At 43.1% G+C, this 20,681-nt stretch overlaps 1 protein-coding gene across 2 annotated transcripts in view; it reads left to right on the top strand.

The window, feature by feature from the left end:
- The window catches only part of SATB2 (SATB homeobox 2), a 134,886-nt gene extending 115,870 nt beyond the window's left edge, over positions 1-19,016 (top strand). For both annotated transcript variants that reach the window (XM_048309970.1, XM_048309969.1), the window contains one exon: positions 15,920-19,016. In XM_048309970.1, coding sequence (XP_048165927.1) covers positions 15,920-16,375 — 456 coding nt within the window. In that variant the 3' untranslated portion in view covers positions 16,376-19,016. The remainder of the gene's footprint in view (positions 1-15,919) is intronic.
- Positions 19,017-20,681: the final 1,665 nt, after the last annotated feature.

Below are 20,681 nucleotides of genomic sequence, written 5' to 3'. Positions count from 1 at the left end.
TGCAATTAAAGCCAAACTGCCTCTGTTCTGAAATTAGTTTAGGTTTAGTACTGTTCCATTTAACCCCAGAAATGGGAGATCAAGTAAACTGCGGAGTTTCGAGTTTTTCTGTGGTGGCGAATTTAGTCTCGTCAGAGTAGTACATCCTTTTCATATTTGTACAGAACCTGAAACCATGAGGCCACTTCAGTGACACCTGTTCCCAGACAGCTTTCGTTTGGTCCAGGATCAGCTGAGGACAGGGCAGGAATGAGGTGGAACTCTTCCATGAAGGAGCCCTGAGAACATGGCTGGTGCTTTTCTCCAGCAGCATCTTACAACAATGATGACTCTGAGGGTACATCTTCTGTGAGGCTGCCCCAGAGCAGCTCTGCTTGGGCTGCCCTGGCTCCCATGGCAAGATGCTCCAGGCAGAAACTTCCCTTAAAATCTGAATGTGCAGATTTAGCGCTGCTGAGACTTGGCAGTAAGCAGCAGATTGGTGGTTTGTGTTGGTGTTGCTCTGACAAGTTGTCGTTTTAGCAAATGACATCACTGTAGCTCTGGCCCCTGTTGTCTCACCCTTTTGCCTTTCACACACTCTTTGACCAGATTTAGCCCTCATTTCTTACAGTCCTGGCCCTGTTATAAATGCTAAGCTGCCAGTGTTGTAAGGAGTCGTAGTAGGTTGAGGATGAGCAAACATTTAGAGCGAGATCACTAAATAAAGCTCTTTAAATTCACATAACCTTTGAAGTTTGCCAGCAGCAGGCAAACCTTGAAGACTGAAAAGCTACTAGAGGAGCCTCTGTTCCATTTACATTTGAAAATTTTTGCAGTTAAAAATATTGCTCTTTTAAATTTAATTTTAATGCTCCCTAATTACTCTCTATCCCCCACACTTGTTCATAAGTTACGATATCAGGCTTCAGAGATGTGTAAATGTTTATAGGCTATCGGCTCTATGCGACATTTTATTCTCAGGCTCTCTACAGAAATCTTAGGATAAAGTTAGAGCCCTGGATCATTGCAGCTGGTCTTTTTCTGCAGATAGGCAATTGTAAAAATAACACGGGAAGGGAAACCACTGAGTATAGTGCTACCAGAGCACTTTGCACCGCTTGGCCCTCAAAGAGAAGAGAGCTACTCTTCCTCCTGTGTTGCACGGCTTCCTCCAGGGAAATGGTGCAGCTTCTGGGCAGTGCTGGGAGTTAGGCTGTGACACAGCAGGACATAGATGGTCAGTCTCCTTGCCCAGGGACAGTCTTTTTTTGGAAATTCTTTGGTGTGTTCTTTTTTTTCTTTTTTTTTTTTTGGTTCCCTGAATGCTTGGAAATACCCAGAGACTGTAATATGTGCAGAGATATGGGGTTTTTTCCAGGGTCAGTATATTGTGTATGTTGTTCCATGTTTGTATGGACTTTTACAGGAATTGCAGATTGAAAGGGGAAGTGTTTTTGTGTGTATGCACTATTCTCACGCATCAAGTATCCAGAAGTACAGTAGCACATATTTTTTCTCACAGTCATCTATGCTTACAGTGTTTCAAAGAATATTCCAAAATATCTTGGCACAGACAAAGCGAAGCTGTTTGCAAGATCCCTAGCTGTGGAACAACAAAGGCTACATTCTCAACACACATCACACATGACTTTTATTAAAGTCTTAAACAAAAATCAGATAATGTATTTAGAAAATTAAACTCTTCACCATTTATGATGCTACTCACATTGTGAAAGGAAGTTCGTATCCCCTTGTGCCTCCTTTCCAATGACTTCTCCCCCAGTTCTACTCACTTCCTCATGTTGCAAATGAGAAGATGAAAATCTTAACTACAAATAAGTGCATTTAAAGACCAGCAGTTTGGGACTAACTCCCATTGTGGTGCCTAACTTAAAAAGGATTTGGTGTTCAGAAACAAAGGAAGGCAAGCATATATAAGGTGCCTCTGGTGGAACATTTGGAAGTTTGAATCATCTAAAATCATTATTAACCTTACCATTACATATGGCAAAAAGGATCTGGTAAATCACAGAACACATCCTGGATATTACAGACCCAGCCATCTCCTTAAATTTGTGTAAAGAAACATTCCTCCATTTCCAGTTGGGGCTAAATTTAGTTTTACACTATTGTACCATTATAGTCCAAAATAATGTTGATACCCTTGAATTTTCTAGTTGCTTTTTCCTCACATTTATGGTTTGAACCTCTACATTTTGCACTTATTAGGCCATGCCCATTTGATGTGCCACACTTGCATCCAAGGCATGTGGGAAGGGAGAGTTGTGAAGATCCCCCTTCCTTCCTGCTGCAAGTCCTATCACATGGATATTGAGGAAGGTGAGCACATTGTGCAAAAAGTCTTAATGCAGAGCCATAATTGTTCTGGGTTTTTAAGAGTGATATGTGGCTATGTCTCACGGTTAGGTCTGGAAAACCTTGGGTATTCTCAGTCTTCCTTGCAAAAGCTTGGCAACCAGGATTTTCTTTTCTTGGGATTTTGGTAGTTCTTAGAGTTGAACCGTGCAGGGTATCACAGAAGTCCCTTGTACCCACAAGAAGTAAGAGCTGGCTCCTCTTTCTATGCTGTGTTGAAGCTACCTCTATGCTGAGGTAGCAACTGTGAATCCATCCAGTTGCAGCAGAAAGAAAGAGACACACTAAAATTTCAGGACTCAACAAGCCCCATAAAAAGATCTGTCTGGACAGCACTTTACTAGTTAAGTGCTAAGTTATTATTATTATTTATTATTTATTTCCTCTCCTATTTTTCCTCTTACTGAACAAGCAGGAAATATCTTCGTTCTTTCATTTTAGAAGTGAAATAAATGTATTCCCTGCAGCATTTGAAATTTTAATAATCCATAATAAATAAAATCATATCTAATAACATAACTGCTTTCAATTGGCAACACGATCTCCTAGATGCATTGCAATGGCAGAAACATAAATAGTTGCAGCCTCTGAAAGCCTACTTCCTATTTGCTAAATATACTTGGCTTGCTTTAAATTCCTTTGTGTGCAGTCATTAATACAATCCTCTTTGACAGCATTTAATTAAAGTGCTTTTCTCTATTAAATTCATTAAAACTTTTTTTTTATATACAACTGTTTCCCAGACACTGACTGTTAAGGACCTGTAGGCCTCTCTTTAAATAACTTCTCTCTCCTTGTTGTAAATTGTTAATTAAATTTAACTTAGACTGTTTAAAGATGGCTTGGAAAAGAAAGCCAGATTTCAGGATATGGTCTCAATCATGGCTGATTTTTTTTAACACAGTTTTTTCCATGTAGTTATAGACTGCGTGTTATATTGTTTATGAATGTTGCTGTACTTTCAGCTGGAACCAAGCAAAGAAATACCCTAAAAAGCTCATTTCCATCTCACTTCAAAAATTTCCATCTTTTTAGTGCAGTTTCTTAGCCTAAGAGGATTTGCAAGGGGGGAGTAAGGAGGGAGGAGCTGTTTAGCATTAATAGATTATTGACAGCTTAATGTCTTGGCACCTAGACAGCCCATAAGGTATAATAAACAGGAAGCTGTCTGATGTGAGCGCAGTCAATAGCGTATTCAATCAGAACCTTTCAGTTAATTGCTGGTTGACCTCAGACATTTCCTTTAAGTGAAACTGTCCTTCGTTCAGATCTCATCTGGGTTTCAGGGTTTAATTTGAGAATGCCCTTTCCATATGGCAGCTTGTGCATACATTCCTGGTGGCGTTTTGCTTTGCTCCCATGCACAGCATTGCGAGAGCCAGTGTGTGCCTGGAGCTTTGCAGATCTCGTAGCCGTGCGCTGGGCTGCCGGCGGGGCTGGGAATACGCCGTGGAGCTGGGCTGCCGCCGGGCACCGGCACCACGCTTAAAGCAGGCAGGGTTGTAAACTGACGTCAGGGGTATTTTCAAAGCAGCTGGGCTGTTGCCGAGGGTGTTTTGGATGGGGTTAGGCTCGGCTTTGGTGCCTAGAGAGGCACCGCGGCATTAACGAGACCTGCCCCGGCCCCTGCAGATGTGCGGTGCCGCAGCCCAGCGTGGCTGCCCCGGCAGAGGGGTCGGCACCGGTGCCTCCATCCCACCCGCGGGCACAGATTCCCCTGCTCCTCTGCACAAGTGCAGACCAGGGCTCATTTGTATTTAGTTTCCCTAATTCCTGTACTTAGCAGTTCTAATTTTTTTGGACTCTGTATCTTGATGAGGCCTAGATAAGCTACAAAGGCAAGCAGGCAGGAAACCACACGGGCAGTCCCTGACCCTGACTAACTGGAAACCATCTGCTTATTTGGGGAGGAAACATCCATGTATATCTCTTCTAGCAAGTCTGCCGCATTTGGGTTTTTCTTCCTTTCCCTCCAACTGTTGACTCTGAGCGTGTGTTTTCCATAGGCAGGATCAGGGAGGGTCAGCTGTGGCAGCTCTTGTTTGCAGCAAATGGGTCTGGGTTTCCCGATGGCAGTGAGTAACTGCCATGTGAAGGAAATACTTCTGTACCAGAGCAAGTTTAATTTACATTTCATGCAGTCAGGACACGTTTTGTCTCAAGATCTTGCAGTGATTGTGTCTTTTAGCCACTTATCATGCATTCAGACTGTGGTTTTCTGGAAGGAGTATTATCACTTTTAATCTCTAATTTTTCCCTGGTTTTGATTCATTTCTGTGGTTCTCTTTGTCCCTCTGCGTCAAACAAACAGCTTATGCCTTTTTAATGGCCTGATTAGCACCAGGGAAGCACTGCTGACTTGGGATAATGTTACTTGTGGTGTTCCCTTGTTTAAATGAGAGGAGGAGTAAGAATGCTGCGTTGCGATGTTTGGGATCCATTAAAGTCCAGTCTGGACCCCTGCCTGAAGTAGGTTGTTAATCTTTTGGCTTCATGAATGCATGTTGGAAAAGTGAGGGGGAATGGTTTTGAGATGATGCCCCCCTTTTGGGAAGATTCAAGGATAAGAGCGATTTGGAATAATTTCTGGAGAGAACGGAACAAAACCATGGCGAGACAGAACAGAACCAGTGAAGAAATCCCAAGGTACATGTGTGACCCTGGGGCCATCAACTGCAACACTCACACTTTGCTCCCAGCTGTCTCTGCCGAGAATATATTTGAAAGTACTTTCTGGTTTTATCAGACTTACTGGCCAAGCTGCTAATCAGTGTTACATTGACCAGAGGACTCCCACATGCAATAAAAATCATAACCTTTATTGGATTTTGAGATAGAAAAGATTCACATCCATCTCCTTTTATAAACTGCATTACATTTTGTACTTTCAGAGCTCCCATCAGTACAACCCTCTGTAAATATGATGGTGAAGAATGTAGGTGGGTAGATAGATGGCTGTGAGTTGCTGTTCCTTGGGTGGTACAGCCTAGAGCTATAGAACTGCTTGAGCTTGGTTAAAGGGGTTGCTGACATTTCTGAAATACTGAAAGAAACAAATATGTCGGTCCTTTCTAAATTACTATTTTAAGTTCAAATAATAAAAAAAAAGGTTTGTGGCAGTTTAGAGCAACAAGCAACATAATGCTTTGAAGGAAAATAGGAAGAACTTGAAGAGCAAAAGTTGTTCTGAATAAAAGCAACCAGAATATGCTGTTTCATGAAAAATGCCTAAACAACTGCTTGAACTTTGTCAGAATATTCACCCCTCTGCTGCCCCAGGCAAACAGCTTGGCAAAGGAGACTTCACTTAGTCAATAGTTTGATGTCACTCAGTCGACATTTTTGACCGAAAGATTTTTGACTGAAAAATGCCACACAATCCTAACCTTATTGAAGCAGAGAGTGGTGTTTTGCATTTCTGGCAAAAGCCTGGGGCTCCTTGCACACAGACCTACAAGCTGCAGGCTTATGTTAAATGTGAGCTTTACCCCTGTGATTATGTGTGTGTGGCCAGCTGTGGACAAAGCAGTCCATGGAGTTCCCCACAGCAGCCAGGAGCAAAGCTGGATGGATCCCAGGGCCATAACAATGCCATCTTCTGCTTTGTCCTAATACTGCCTCTCTGGCCTTACATTAAACTGTTTCGTTAAAAATGAACAAAAAAATGTGAATATAAACTGCACGTGCTGTTGACTTTCCATAAAGTCATTTTCTACCAGCATCCAAAGTCTGTAAAATAGGTACAGGTCAGAGTAGTGAGACATAGAGCTCAACAGTATGGGAGTGAGATGCCTGTGTAGCTTCCTCTGTCTTCTGCAGGTGCCCACCTTTTCTAGAACTTAATCAGGAAGACAAAGGATTTCAGATCTAATTCTCTGAGGCATCCTGTCTTCAGTGACCTAATCTGTGCAGGAGACTGTACTTTGGCCATTTGATTTTTATTTACCCAGTTTCAAGCTAAGGGTATAATAAAGCACATTATGCCAGTTGTGTGTGTGGTAATACTGGATATTTTGCTTTCACCATGGTAGTTGATTATAATGCACTTTTTAAGACTTGCTTTCTAAAAAAAGGAATATTTATACTTTTATGTGTTTGATTCACACAGTATAGTTTGCACAAGTCCTGTTATTAAGTGCATTGGTGGTTACATCTCAAAAGCCAAAAAACATGCTGAGTAGTGTTTTATCAGCACAAATCTGCTATTTTCACTAACCATAACAGTCAGGTTCTCCTGACTTCTAATTGCTCCCATTGTAAAAATTAGCAGTAGAGTTGGGTATTCTTGAAACCCCAAATAGCCATCTGTAAGGACCTAAAACAGTTTGATGGGACAAATAATTACCCCCCCACCAGAATCCAGCATCTAATCCAAACATATCCTTCCTGAAATAATGCAGTGCCTACTCCTGGTCTGAGTAACTGGAAAACAGCATGATTATAGTGGCGCCATTCGTGCCACCATAGTTAGGGGTTTAGAGCTTGACCTTAAGCACGGCTCTAGGTTGGGGCTTGTCAGGGAAGATCTTGCTCACACTGCCCGCAAATACTCTTCTGATTTTCAAAAGAAAAGGAGAACATGTGTAGTGTTAATTAAACAAGAAAGGATAGAGGACACCCAAAGTGTTTTGTCTGCAGAAAACTAAACCAAAACCCCTTTGTTGCCCCCTTAGTTCCTGTGGCATTCTGCCAGCTCCTCATCATGATTATCAGGGTTGGGATGGGGAAACGCAGAACTGACCCAAAATCTTTGGCAGACCCTCCTCGGCCACAAGCAAGCTCAGGCTCTATTTGGAAACAGCTAAGCAGAGCTCTGCACACCATAGCACCCCAGAGAGCCTTGCTAGGGCTGTGAGAGAAGGCACAGGAGAGACAACTCCGAGGCCCACAAAGCTCATGGTCTTGTTTTGGAGGTGAGTGTCAACTGGAAGGTTTGTGGCCCTCAAGGTGCACACAGATGTTGAAAGTCCCACTTGAGGGGACTCCACTTAGCATCACCATGCAGAAGGGTAGTGTTGATGAGGCTGTTGCTGTTGCTTTTTGCCTTGTGGAGGAGGCTGCCTTGCTACCACAGGTTAGAGGCAAGAGAGACTTGCATGGCTTCTCCAAGGCTGGCAGAGTCCTGCCTGCCTGCCAGGGGTGCAGCAAACTGGCCCCCGTGCCAGCTGTGCTGGCTGTGCCCCATCCCCAGACAATGGAGCCATCCATCACCGATGCCTTCAGGAGAGAGTCTGCAGCGAGGTTGTGCAACACTTCCTGACCGCATCGGCCACTCTGTCAGCAGCACCCTGGCTTGTGCCAGCAGCAGCCGGAATGGATCCGGCCACTTGCATGTGGACACAGGAGGTACGTGCCGGCTCCACCTGCAGGCTGTGCAGGAGCTGCTGACAACTCTCCCAGGCTGCAGCCAGGTATTAGAGAAAGAGATACCCAGCGCTGGTCACAGCTACTCTGCAGTGAGCCTAAGGGTCTGGCTTAAACCAGCCCAAGATGGGAAATTCAGAGCTAATACATGAATGTTCATCAGCATGAGCTCATTTGTGCTGCCCCATAAAATCAGCCAGTTCTCAGGCACTTGCACAGCAATGAAAGTTGTGCCTGTGCTTTTGTGGGAAGAATTGAGTTAGTATTCGAGGGAGAGCAGTTACCCCAGGAAACACCGGGACACTGTTCTGCATTGTCAGAGTTTTCTGATTTATTTTTTTAACATTATACAGACAAAATAGTGGCTATTGTGTAGGCACGTGCTGTCTATTAACAGAGATCAGGAAAGGGAAATAAACCACGCATTACTGAAGAATAAGATCATGATTGTGGTCAAGTGGTGGCAGAAGTTTTTTTTCTCTTTGTCAAGCTGATTTGTAAACATTCTTCAAACAACTGTGCAGACAGCAGTGCCACAGCTTCTTGAAAGGAAAGCAAAGACAAGGAAAGATTCCTCTGCACAGATGTTTTACAGTAACCTCTTAGACCTGTCCCAAAGTTATCTGGTCATCTGAAGTTGGCATTGCGAGCTATGCTCCACATGTGGCCTCTTAGCAGTGCAGTGTAATCAAGCTGTAATTTATATTTTATTTCCAGTGATGATAGCACTTAAAAATGTTTTGTGGTGGATTTGCTCTTTGATGCATGGTAAGCTCCTGTTAGCATTAATGGGAGCAGTGTGTGCTGGGGAGGGGGAGAGACACCTTCCCCCTGCCTTCAAGTCAAGATTAATTGTGTTTTGCGTATGCTTAGCACTTTGTGTGGGATGCCAAAAGCAATGTACAACTGAAAATTTCGTTGTTTTGTTTTGTTTTGGTTTTAATTCCTGTTGTCTTTTTCGTCACCTTTTTGACCATTTTTGATAGTTTGGTCCTGGAGAATTGCAGGATAGGGCTGCTGTTTCAGAGGCTGGGTGTTCAGTGTCTTGCCATGCTTTCAAATCCCTGCCTATTTCCTGCCCTTGAGCAAGGCAACCACCGTAAAGCAAAGGGAAGCATGTGGTAAGTGTGCTCCAAAGATGTTGAAATGAATCACTTCAGCCAGCTTGCATTCCAGCCTGGAAACCAAACTTGCCTTTGACTTTGGGTTCCCTGTGGAACTCCTTTCTCTCCTCAAGAGTTCTCTCTAAGTCCCTTTTTGTATATCTCAGAGTGTGACTTGTACCTCAGAGCTGATAGATTTAGGACAGGGTTTGTCTGATCCAATATTCTGGCTCCAGTGGTGGTCAGGGGTGGATGAAGGGTGATAGGAAAGGCCTGAATATTTGGGGGACTTTTTTATTGTGTGACTGCTTTGTCTTTGCAGACAAAATGAATGGGACCCAGGGCTGCTGGCTTACGAGGTGTTGTAGCCACCAGTTCTGGTTGGCTGGTTTCATCTGGCTTTCATGAGATGGGGTACTTCATATCACAGACAAGCATTGTAATTATCTTTAATAAGGGTGTTTACTCTTGTGAAGCAATTACTAAGCTGCACTGGAAAATGCACAGGATGTGTGGCCAGCAGTTGAGCTACAAAATTAAAAGAAGCTCAGACTGAAGTTAGATGAAAGTGAACATATTTATCCGTGTCAGACTTCCTACCATTTTGCACGCTCATATTGATTTCTTTTGACACGGTCTTCTTTTATTGAGTACCATATATTTTTTTAAATCCCTTACCGATAACAGTACCTGCTAAGGGCAATTGTAAAAGGAAACTAAAGTATATTAAACCTGCCTGGAGTCAAAATGTAATCTAACACCTGTAGTCTGCAATTTGTCATCACTTCATAGATACTTTTTCTTTTTTAATAACAGTTTTGGATTTCCCTGAGTTTTGACCTTAGGATAGCGTATAATCCAAGAAAAGCAAGGAAACTAAACCACGGTCTTTAACACAGCTTTATGGTGTCAAGGTGTGAAATCACTCTGAGAATGAGTCCAAAGAAAATACTTCCTTTGGTGCTGCGACTAGTGCTGCAGTGTTTACCCGAATGAATGTATTTTTGCAAGGGAAGAAAAAAAGAGTCGTCTAAGAACCACATTTTTAATAAGAAAGAAATGAACACAGGTGCAAATTGTAACTTCTGCTACAGTTTCTTGTATGGACATTCCTAGAAACCTGTAAAGAGTCTTGGCACAGTGACTGTGTGTAATTAATGTTCTTATCCCTGCGAGCCCTGGCCTGGGAGGCTGTCACGAGCCTGGTTATGGCAGCTGCTGCCTCTCTTCTCTCCTTGCACATTTCTATATGTGAAGAGAGACCAGGGCTAGGGAGTGTAAGGCTCTTTATTTGAACAGATAATCTCCTGCAGATTATTCCTGTAAACTCTGCTAAGAGGGACAGTGCCTCCTTCTTGGTATAAGATTTTGTTGCAACAAAAGGGAGTTTGTCTCTTCAGTAAACTCTTACCAGGATAGCTAGGCACTGCCAGGGGGCTCTCAGCTTACAGAGGTGAGGTGCTACTCAGTAAAATGCAGCTGAACACCTTGTTTAGGCCTGTCCTCAGCCCTGCCTTTGACTTCAGCTGGCCATGGGGAAAGGAGCTTTTCCAGTGGCTTGCTGACAGGAGGTGTGTGGTGAATTGTTTTTGCATGGAGTCAAACTGGTGGCAACTCCTGCTGATGAGCCTTGAACGCTTCCAAGGGCAGTAATAGATGGCTGGTGTTAGGTGTACCAAATGAAGGTTCTGGACCTGTGTTTTATAGTATGTGTCTGTTCTCTCTGGCTTTTCTTTTGGGGTCCTTAAGCAGGCTAAAATCTTGCTGTCTTTGGCATGGAAGTCCTTGATGTGATACAGTGTTATGGCTGGCTGTGAGAACAATGTAAATACGAAGAAAAGCTGAAAGATTTGACTGCTTCCCACCACTGAGAATAGATTCACAGAATTATCTGTTTTGGAAAAGACCTGTAAGATCATCAAGTCCAACCATTAACCCACCAATGCCAAGTGCACCCCTAAACCATGTCTCATATGTGTAGATGTGGCACTTAATTTAAGTACCTCTAGGGACAGTGACTCCACCACTTCCCTGGGTAGCCTGTTCCAATGTTTTACAACTCTTTCAGTGAAGAAGTCTTTTCTAATATCCAATTTAAACCTCCTCTGGCAAAGAGAAGGCCAATCCATTCAACTTTGCTTCTTGTGGGTTTGGGTTATGAAAATTGATATTGACCACCACGTGCCATCAAGGTACCTGTCAGTGCTCACACTGTCTGTGCACAGATGAAGGTGGTGTCTGTTCAGCAAGGGCAGTCTCTATTGAAAATGCACAGTCTTTCAAGAATGTAACATTTTTGGTGCCTCTCTTAGCAAGGGGCACCTCATTATCTCAGCAAATCCCAACGGAAGGGAGCTCACATGACTGATCCTCTCTGCAAAGGGATGGGCAGGACCACACTAGGAAACAAAAGAGCTTGAGGTTTTCACATAGAAATGCAGTTCCTGATTCCGGTGTGCTGCAAAGGCTGTCCAGGCAATGGAGGGTGACATGTCACAGAGTCAGTGTTGTCAGCTGGTGTCTCACTGCTGGTGGTGCCTGGGGGTGTGTGTGTGTTCCCCGCTCGAGCATCCTGCTTGGCTCCCTTAGCCACTCACCAATGTCACGTGTGTAGTTCTAGCTAGAAAGTGGGTGGAAATGGAAATAAACACCAGTGGCATAGTGAATCCAGCCAAAATTAAATACAGTACAGGCACAGACTGCGATTACATGATGTTCATCTTTCAGTTTGGGTTCGCTCACCTCTCTCTTTTCTGTGGCAACGCCAAAGTCAGGTTTTTCCTGTGGGAGCACCCGGAGACGTGGGGAGTGGATAAGTGTAAAACAGTGCAACAGTCCCTTCCCCTGATAATTCTTGGCTTTGGATTTTAGATAGACCACAAACCCTTAGCTTATTACAAATAATCCTGATCACTCCCATAATGATACACTACATTATATACTCCCCTAAATTTAATCATTCAGTATCTCACTTCCTTCCCTGTAGGCATGTACTATTATATTTTACACATGGCTTACAGCTGCTTTTCATTGTGGCCTTCAAATCATATTTCAGTACAGTGCGATCTAAGACCAGTCACTTAATCATTTAAAGTCAACTTCCATCACAGTCATTTTCTTGCAAGTTTTCTACCAGGGCTCTTGAATTTATTTCAAAAAGATAAGTTTTTCTGTGAGGAGAAAGTCTACCTGATTGAACCTTCATGAAGCAGCATCTTCCAGAGATGCTCTGTTTTCAAATGTTGAAAGGCAGCCATGTCTATAGAGTTTGAAAATTAAATCTCTTGAAAGAATGGAAAGAGTAAGTCCTCTGGGCATGGAAGGAAATCTGTATCTTCACATTTGATTTGAAAGTAGATGAGAAGTCAGGAAGGGGAAGGAAAGTCAGCTCCAGATGGTGCTGGCTGTGGAGGAGGAGGAGGCTGCCCCACCTGTGGCTGGGGAGCAGTGGGAAAGGGCATGGGGGATGGAGAAGGGAGTGGGGAAGGGGGGCATGGGGCACCTGTACCACAAAGTGCACCTTTCTGAGCCCAGCACCGGCTTTCCTGGGAGCAGGAGAGCTGAGCGTGGCCATTGTTGTTATCCCTTACCTCAGAAGCCCATCATATCTGCAGGGCTTTGTGGTAGGTCCGGCCACCACGGAGGGTTCGCCTGCGCTGGGAGATGCGCTGCACCCTATACACAGAAGATCAGTGATGTTTCCTTCTTGGCAGTACAGAGGCAGAGCAGCACTGACCCAAAGCTATATGGCAGGGTGTGCACAGCAGTGAGTGAAGCTGCTGGAAATTTTACCTGCAGATGTAGGAGCCTAATAATGACCCAAGATCTGAAAATCTGGATCTCCAAATATGGACCATTTCCTCTGTGAGGCTGTGGCATGCAGAGCCGGATATGAAGTAAGCTAATCACTCAGATTGACCAGCATGCTCGTCAATCAAATGTAGTTTAAAGCAAATATTTAACATACAGGTAATTTAGATTTCGTATTGTACCGTGTGCTCAGCAGTTGATCTGGTTTGCATAGAAAAGCATGCTCTGTTGTGCTAAATAGCTTGTACTGTCAGAAGGAGTTGCAAAACTGACCACAGCCCAGATCTGAAGGACATTCTGTGCATTTATTCATCTGTCTGTATATGGCTAAAGTTCTGTTGCTGACAAATACAGTGTGGCCGAAGTCCTTTGTTAATCTCACTGGCAAACCAGAGGAAACCCCCAGAAGTTAGTAAAATAATGAGATTTGTCTGTTAGAAGAGCAGCTTTAGTTTTTTTTTCATTACCTAGCATAACAGGAGATGAAATAAAATGCAACCTTTTTCTACTATTTTACACTGATAACCCCCAGGTTTTGCATTTTCTCTTCTGGAGAAGGTGGAGAGGTCACTCTGGAAAAGGAAGGGTTAATTGAAATTATTCTTTCTCTCCTGCTCTCAGCCCTCTCTTTGGTTGATTGCTTTATAGATGCTGTAGGCATCTCTTCATCTCCTTCAAATTAAACATTTTACTGCTGCTGATCCCGTATTGTTGGATTTTTTTCATCATTATATTTGATTGGAAGTCTTGTAACATTTTTCAAGCTGGATCATTTCTCATGCTATTTGTCAACTGAAAAGGGAAAAAAAAGCCCCCTTCCAACTCCAACAAGAATGAACTAAGTAATTCGCACCCTTTCTGGATGTGTTTCTATCTCTGTTAGCTGCTACTTGAATCCAGCTTCTGATTAGCAATGCTACTTGCGGCTTTTTGTGTGACGCTGTCTGTAAGTTCCCTGGCAGTTTATTTGTGGTGTTAAATCCTTTTGATTTTGGCTGCTCTGGGCCTTACTTTGTCAGGTGACAGGACCAGAAGCCACAACAGGGGAGATTAGGTAGGGTCTGTGTGACAAATTTATGGGGCTTGGTCCCTGGCTAGAATCAGCGATCCTGGCTCTGCTGCTTTCAGTGCTCCCTGCTGACGTAGGTACAGATCCCACCCTCATCTGTAACCCTCTATTTGGAAACGTCAGCCCTTCTCTTTGAAAGCAATCCATGGACAAAAAAGAAATCCTCAAAGAGCAGCTGAGCGATTCCATTCATTGGAACATTATGCTCTTTTATTACAAGAGATGTAATAAAACATAAACCAGAGTATCTGTCATTTCCATCTGAGCTCCCCGTTTTCCCCCGCTCCCTGGTTAGCCATTTCTGTGGAACCCTCAGTATTTACGTGCTTGGGAGGAAAATGTACGTATTGGCACCGAAACAAGTTTGCAGTGTTTCTGTCCAGCAGCGGCTCTTGCCCGCGGTGTGGCAAGCCCTGTGCTGGCACCTGCTCTTGGCTGTCCCTGTGGAGCTGCTCCTTGGTGGGATGTTCCTGCCACTGTCCCAGCACGGCAGTGCCCGTGGGGAGAGCGGGCAGCGCTGCCGGCGGCAGGATGTGCAGCTGTGTCCCTGCACTGCCGGCCCTCACTCACACCCCGCTGCTCACGGAGGCACCGGGACGTGGTGCCGGGTCCTGCTTCTGTGCCCGGGGAGCTGCAGCCCCGCGGGGAGCAGAGCCCTGGCCAGGTGCAGCCGGGCCACCGTCACAGCATCCCCGGCGGGCTCAGCTCCTCGGCCGCGCCGTGGTGGGCAGTGCCTGGGGACTGCGATCTGCTTCCCAAAAGCTGGGACTGGAGATTGCTGACATTACAAATTGTTATGGCAGGAACGTTTGATGAAGGAAATGAGGAAAGGGCTCTTCGGCACAGAGCCTTTTTATTTATTTGCATAACAGGCTGATATTCCACAGCGGGCTTCCCTCTTGCGGTAATAACTTGACTAGTGTAGCATTTTACGGGGGGCTCGGTATGTGTGTAAAATTCAGTGCAAGTTCTCAGCACATTTCCATTATTTATCCTTGGGTTTTTTTTCCTTCAGAGAGCTTTAATGTAGGGTTGATTCTCTGGATATTATAGTTTGCAACAAAGATGTTTTCTTCTTGGTTAAAGAGCCAGAATTCCCTCTTACTTGTGGAAGAAAATAGTTATCCATATTGATTTTGTTAGCTTTGAGTGTCAAGCTCTAATAATTATTTCCCTGCATCTGAAGAAACCTCTGGGCAAATCCAGCACTCAATCCTGTAGGGGATTTTTTCCACTAATCTCTCTTGTATAGATTTGGTTTTAAAGAAAGCATATGGAGCTCCTCTGTGTTTCGAACAATTCAGAGCAGGTATTTTTTCCCCTGGAATAAGGGCTGCACGAGGCCCTTTCTTAGTCATTTTAAGTGGCTGTTAGGAAGATTAAGAGCTACATATGCTTTCTTTAAACTTGCCGAAAAGGAGATACTGTGGGTGAAAATCTGTTACAAGACTGCAAAGTGTGCTTGCCCAGAGGGTTTCTCAGAATGGAGGGCTATAATTATTTGAACTCAGAACTCCTCAACTAGTGAAATTACTGCAGATGTAATATAGAGAAATCTGTTCAGGAGACACATTAAAGCCACCTATGCGAAGCAACTGAATTGACAATGCTGTCCCTCTTAAGGGAAAGGGAAGAGAAATCTTAGCAAATCTCTGCACTTCTATTATTTTTTTTCTTACAAAAAGTAGCTGTGATGGATTTTAATGCAAAATCATTATTCATAAAGTAGCACCTGACAATCCCACATGTGCCTAGGCCTTTGTGGTACTTGACATCTTGAGGAAATGGTCAAAGTGTCTAGCCTGAAAAGATGAGAGGAAACAAGAGTGGGGAGAAGAGGAGCAAAGCAGGAGAATGACTTTTCTGAGATGGGGCAACTGGCCAATCATCATGACCACAAGACTGTAATACCTTTTGACTTAATTTTTATTTTGGCTATTTTATATTGCTTTTTATTACTTGCATTTTTTATTTCTCATTTATTTTGTGGGTTTACATTTATTTTATAACGTTTGCCTTTGATATCACTTTCTCCCTTCAGTCTGTAGTTACTGGTGTAGCTGTCTTACAGGTGAGAAAGGTAGTGCACAATGCATATTAATTGTACTTTTCTTGACCAAACCAAAGTGGGTCTTGTATACAAACCTGTACAAGTGCCCTTATGTCAAGCACCGAGGGGTCAGCATGTGAAGTGTGTGTCTGTTTGATCTTATAGGTGCTGCACAGACAGCAGTCCCAGCCTGCCAAGGAGAATTCCCCACCTAGAGAAGAGGCTCCTCCTCCACCTGCTGAGGACAGTTGTGCCAAAAAGCCAAGATCCCGTACCAAGATCTCCTTGGAAGCTCTAGGTATCCTTCAAAGCTTTATTCATGACGTGGGTCTCTACCCTGATCAGGAAGCCATCCACACCCTCTCTGCTCAGCTGGATCTCCCCAAGCACACCATCATCAAATTCTTCCAGAACCAACGTTACCACGTAAAGCACCACGGGAAGCTAAAAGAGCACTTGGGAACAGTGGTTGACGTGGCAGAGTACAAGGATGAGGAGCTGCTGACGGAGTCGGAGGAGAACGACAGTGAGGAAGGCTCTGAGGAAATGTATAAAGTAGAGGCGGAGGAGGAGAATCCCGACAAAAGCAAGGCGGCTCCAGCAGACATCGACCAGAGATAATGTGAGATAGAAGTGCAGAAAGCAATACATTGATCCAAGGATTTTCTGGTTTTATTTTTGATTTTTTTCCTCGTTTTAACTTTTGTTTGTTTGTTTCCGTTGCGCATGATCCATGTGCAAACCGAATGAATTCAGCATTGCCCGATCAGACATCGCCTTGACACAGACACTCGAGTGTTACACTTCCTGCATTTGACTGAAGCAATCGTTGTAGTCACATAGGATTATGCCTTCATCAATCTTGCACTTATGAAAGGGACAGCTAGCAAGTAAATTGGAAGAAAAAGTCCTATGAAATCAGTGAAGGGAAATTTACAACTTTGTGTGTGTATATATATATTTACATAAAATATATATATATTAAATTGCATGGGACGGAACTTTACAACCTGAAAGTATAGACTGTGAAATGAGTTCTTTAAAGATGAGACTTGTTTATGTATTAAAACCACTTCAAAATGAGTTGCTTTGGCTTTTTGATAAACTGCCGCCTGCTCTCAGGGTGTGGTGACTATTTTTGAATTCCTATTTATTTTCTATGTTTATCCCTGATTTTTTTTTTTCATTATTATATGGCGTCCTATCTGGCAACTTGATGGGTAATTTTTGAGGTATTTAAAGACGTAATTCAACACTGCCAAAAAAAGAAAAGAGGAAAAAAAGAGAGAAAATGGAAAAACAAATCAGGGCACCTTAAAAAGAAAACCTAGTAAGTTAAAAGTACTTTGAACACAATGCACACTTAAAGGATACAGCATGTTCCACTCTCCAGATAGTCCTTTCCGTAGTGAACAGATGAGTTTTCATGGGATTCAGAATGACTAAAACTGAAATTCAGTGCGTAGAAGACTTGTCCATTAACGAGGTCTTTATAGAAAGAGAAAAAAGATAAATGTGTTGAGATTTGATGTATGGAATTCATACTATCAACCACATTTTACTGTGGATTTTATTTACCTGTTCTTTGTTTCAGATCTTAAAATTTAAAAGCTTCCTTCTTGTTGTTGCTTTTTGTTTATACTGAAGTGAAACACACACGCACACACACACACACACACACGCACATGCACACGTGTAAAGTTACATTGCGACACAAAATGCCACAATCCCAAGAATCCTGTCCAGGTGAATTGCTGACAGACCGAGGGTTTGCGCTGGTGACTTCCCGCTCGCCCTCCTCGTAGCCTCCCCCGTGTTTCTGTTGTGCTGGGCTTCCTCGTGTCCCGCGTTCCGTGCCAGTGCAATGCAGTGTTTCCAGCCGCAGGTCCCCGCTCCCTGGGGGGCCCAGGCGCTGCACTCCCAGCCAGGCCCTGCACTCCCACCCCTCCTGGGCAAAGGCTCCGCAGCACCCAGGTAGCAGCTACGTTACATAAAGCAGAGCCCATCCCGAGTGACTCTTCGATGGCCTGAGCACTAAAGCTGCAATAGCATCCACCCGCTCTGAGGCACCCTGTCGAGAGAGACGCCAAGTAGCATTCACTTTTCACTTCTGTGCAATGATTTCTGAGACAAAGACCTCACCTTGCAGCTGGATTGATTTCAGACGCCTGTAAACTGCAGCCGTAATGATACCAACAAGGCTTCTGGCTTTTTTCTTCCTTTTTTCACATGGGCTTTTCATGTAATCTTGACCAAGACCTCATGCAATATCACTTTGAAAGTTACTTTCTGTTTACTACACCAGGCAATGTAATATAACTGTTAATACTATTTATATATTTGAAAGGTATAAAAGGTAGGAGTTAAAAACGAAAAACAAACCTCTACGTGTAGATATTTACTCAGAACAGACAATATACAGGGAGAAGACGTTGCAATACAAGCTAATTCTAGCTGCTCAGTAACCTCTGGAGTTTTTATGAGATTTTTTCAGAGCTAATGTTTGAAACATGAGTATCTCTGCATAAATTTCATATCTCTTTGCAAAATTATGGTGGGTTGCTTACTTAATGCCCCTTTTGCTCTTCATCCTTTAGTTCTGTAATGTGCTGCAGCTTTACTCAGAATTTTGATGGTTGCTGCTTTATGTTTCTCTCAGAGCTACGCTTTCAAAACTGTCTTCTTATCCTGTAGCTGAAATCACTCCATACATTTGAAAGGAAACTGAATTTTGCCAAGCTATGTAAGTTGTTCATCTGATGATGGCATCAACATTTGGTATCTTTTACACTTCAACCAAAAATTTTATTAGGTATTTTTTCAATGCTGAGTCTTGCCTTTTTATTTTTAATTTCACTGCCAATTTTGCAGTGGTTCTAAGTGAATCTGTGGGCATTTTAGCCTGTGGTCTTGCCAGAACTTTGCGAATTACAATGCATATATGTCTATTTATTCAGTATCCATCATATAATATCTATTTGGAGAAAGAAACTTTTCTTGTAGTGCCTCTTAACAAAGCACAATTTTCCGCCTTTTTTGTGAAATAAAAAATAAAAAAAACAAATTGTGTTTTATTGCGGTATCAACAATGTGAATAAGGATTAACATATTGTAAATGTTCATTTTTCCATGTAAATCAACTTTATCTTCGTTATCACTAAGTGATAATTAATTTTTAACTTATGTGCATTGTTAGGCTGTTAGAATTTTTTGGTTGTTGAAATAAAACGCATTCAATAAATATGAATAATTTGTCAAGTAATTTACTGGGCTTTTTTCTTTTCTCCTGAGCTCAAGTGGAACAAGGTATGCAAGACAGAGGGGGCGTATTTGCCTGTTGAAAAAAGGTTTGATCGGTGTTGTTGGGTCTTGAAAACCTGCACAAGGCCCCTGGAGCTGGCACAGGTGACAAATCTGTATCACCAGGACTAACCTGTTGTGTTAGTGGCTTTCTGTGCACATGTAGGTGCATGCACAGGATGTTTCTGGTGGGATCAGGAGGAGGATGGGGGTGCCTTCAGCCTGCTGGAGAATATGCTCAAAACACACACATAAAGATCCACTTCCAGTCTGCTGTCTTCTTTTGCTGGTAGATTTTTTCTGTTTATAATTAAAAAGCCACAAATGACTGCGTGTCAGGAAACTTTTGGAGCACACATGTCCATGGTTAATGGACATAATAAAAGGCTTTATTATATTTATAGCAGGGCATCCTACTGAGTGTGTAGAGGAATGCCGGAAGGATTGATGTATCTGAGAAATGTGTGAAATGTTTTTGGGAAGAATACAGATAAATGGAAAAAACTGCTCAAAATTCTTAAGCTAACAAAGTGGTAAGTGCCTGGATTCAATCCTAGCAGACAAATCATATACTGCACGTCAGACTTGAGTTGTCTAGGAATTGAGGTAGAGCAATTTTTAAAAGCATTTATTACTTTTCCTATAGTTCCAATACAATAGTTCTTCCCTTTTTGGTGGCTTATTTCTATCCTATAAAAAACATCTATGTGCTCTCTTGAGAAAAAAAATAAGGGGGGGTGAAGGAATAACCACATCTTTGGGTACCCAGTCACCTGTGGGCCACTTGTATTTAATCTGAGACCAAATAAAACCAAACATCTTTCTGTGTGCTCAGGGAATGTCTGGGCACCTGGAAGCTGTGCACAGCAGCGTTTCCTGGAGTGCTGTTTGCTGGGGTGCACAACTGCTCTCCATGCACTCACCTTGAGGGGGTCCTGGACTGCCTATGCCCTTCCCATGGGATCAACTGGCTGGCTCAGGCAGATCTTGTGCCTGGCTCTGTACTGCCTGTGCTCTGAGCTCTGGGCAGTCTTTTGCTGGTCGATGGCCCAAGGCTGGGGCTCCATTGGCCTTCACAGGCGTGGGAGGTGACTGAGGGCGTGAACTGGCCTTCAGAACTGCACCTGCAGGTGCTGTGAAGGTGCTGAGGTGTTGGATTGGGTGTCCTTTCTGCCTGACAGTAGGAAAAGAAAAGGAGAAGCAGCTTTCACTTCACTGGGGGGGAATTTTATACATGAGCCCTGTGTGTGTGTAGCTAAATGGTATTTAGAGAAAGACACACTCATACATACATATTTTAATTGGGGGGAAAAAATCCTATAAACATATGGGTTCTTCTTCCAAACCGTAAAAAAAAAAAAAAAATCATTTAATAGCTGCTATAGCAGAAATATTTCTATTAATGCTTCTACTTTTCTATACTTTACATGCTGCTGCTCCTATTTGTTGTTCATGTTTTAGTCATCCAGACATATGTATTTCCAATTTCAAACCTGTGTCAGTGAAAAATAAACATGTTATGATTAGTTTAAAATGTTTTAAGATGATGAACATACTGACTAGTGTCTCAAGTTCATTGTTGCTGAGGTAAAAGTATCCACTCAATCTCTTTCCACTTAATAACCAA

This window comes from Corvus hawaiiensis, chromosome 7 (assembly GCF_020740725.1).
Source record: "Corvus hawaiiensis isolate bCorHaw1 chromosome 7, bCorHaw1.pri.cur, whole genome shotgun sequence".
Taxonomy (NCBI): Eukaryota; Metazoa; Chordata; class Aves; order Passeriformes; family Corvidae; genus Corvus; species Corvus hawaiiensis.
Note: the sequence above shows the minus strand (reverse complement) of the source record. Positions and strands in the feature narration are given on the sequence as shown.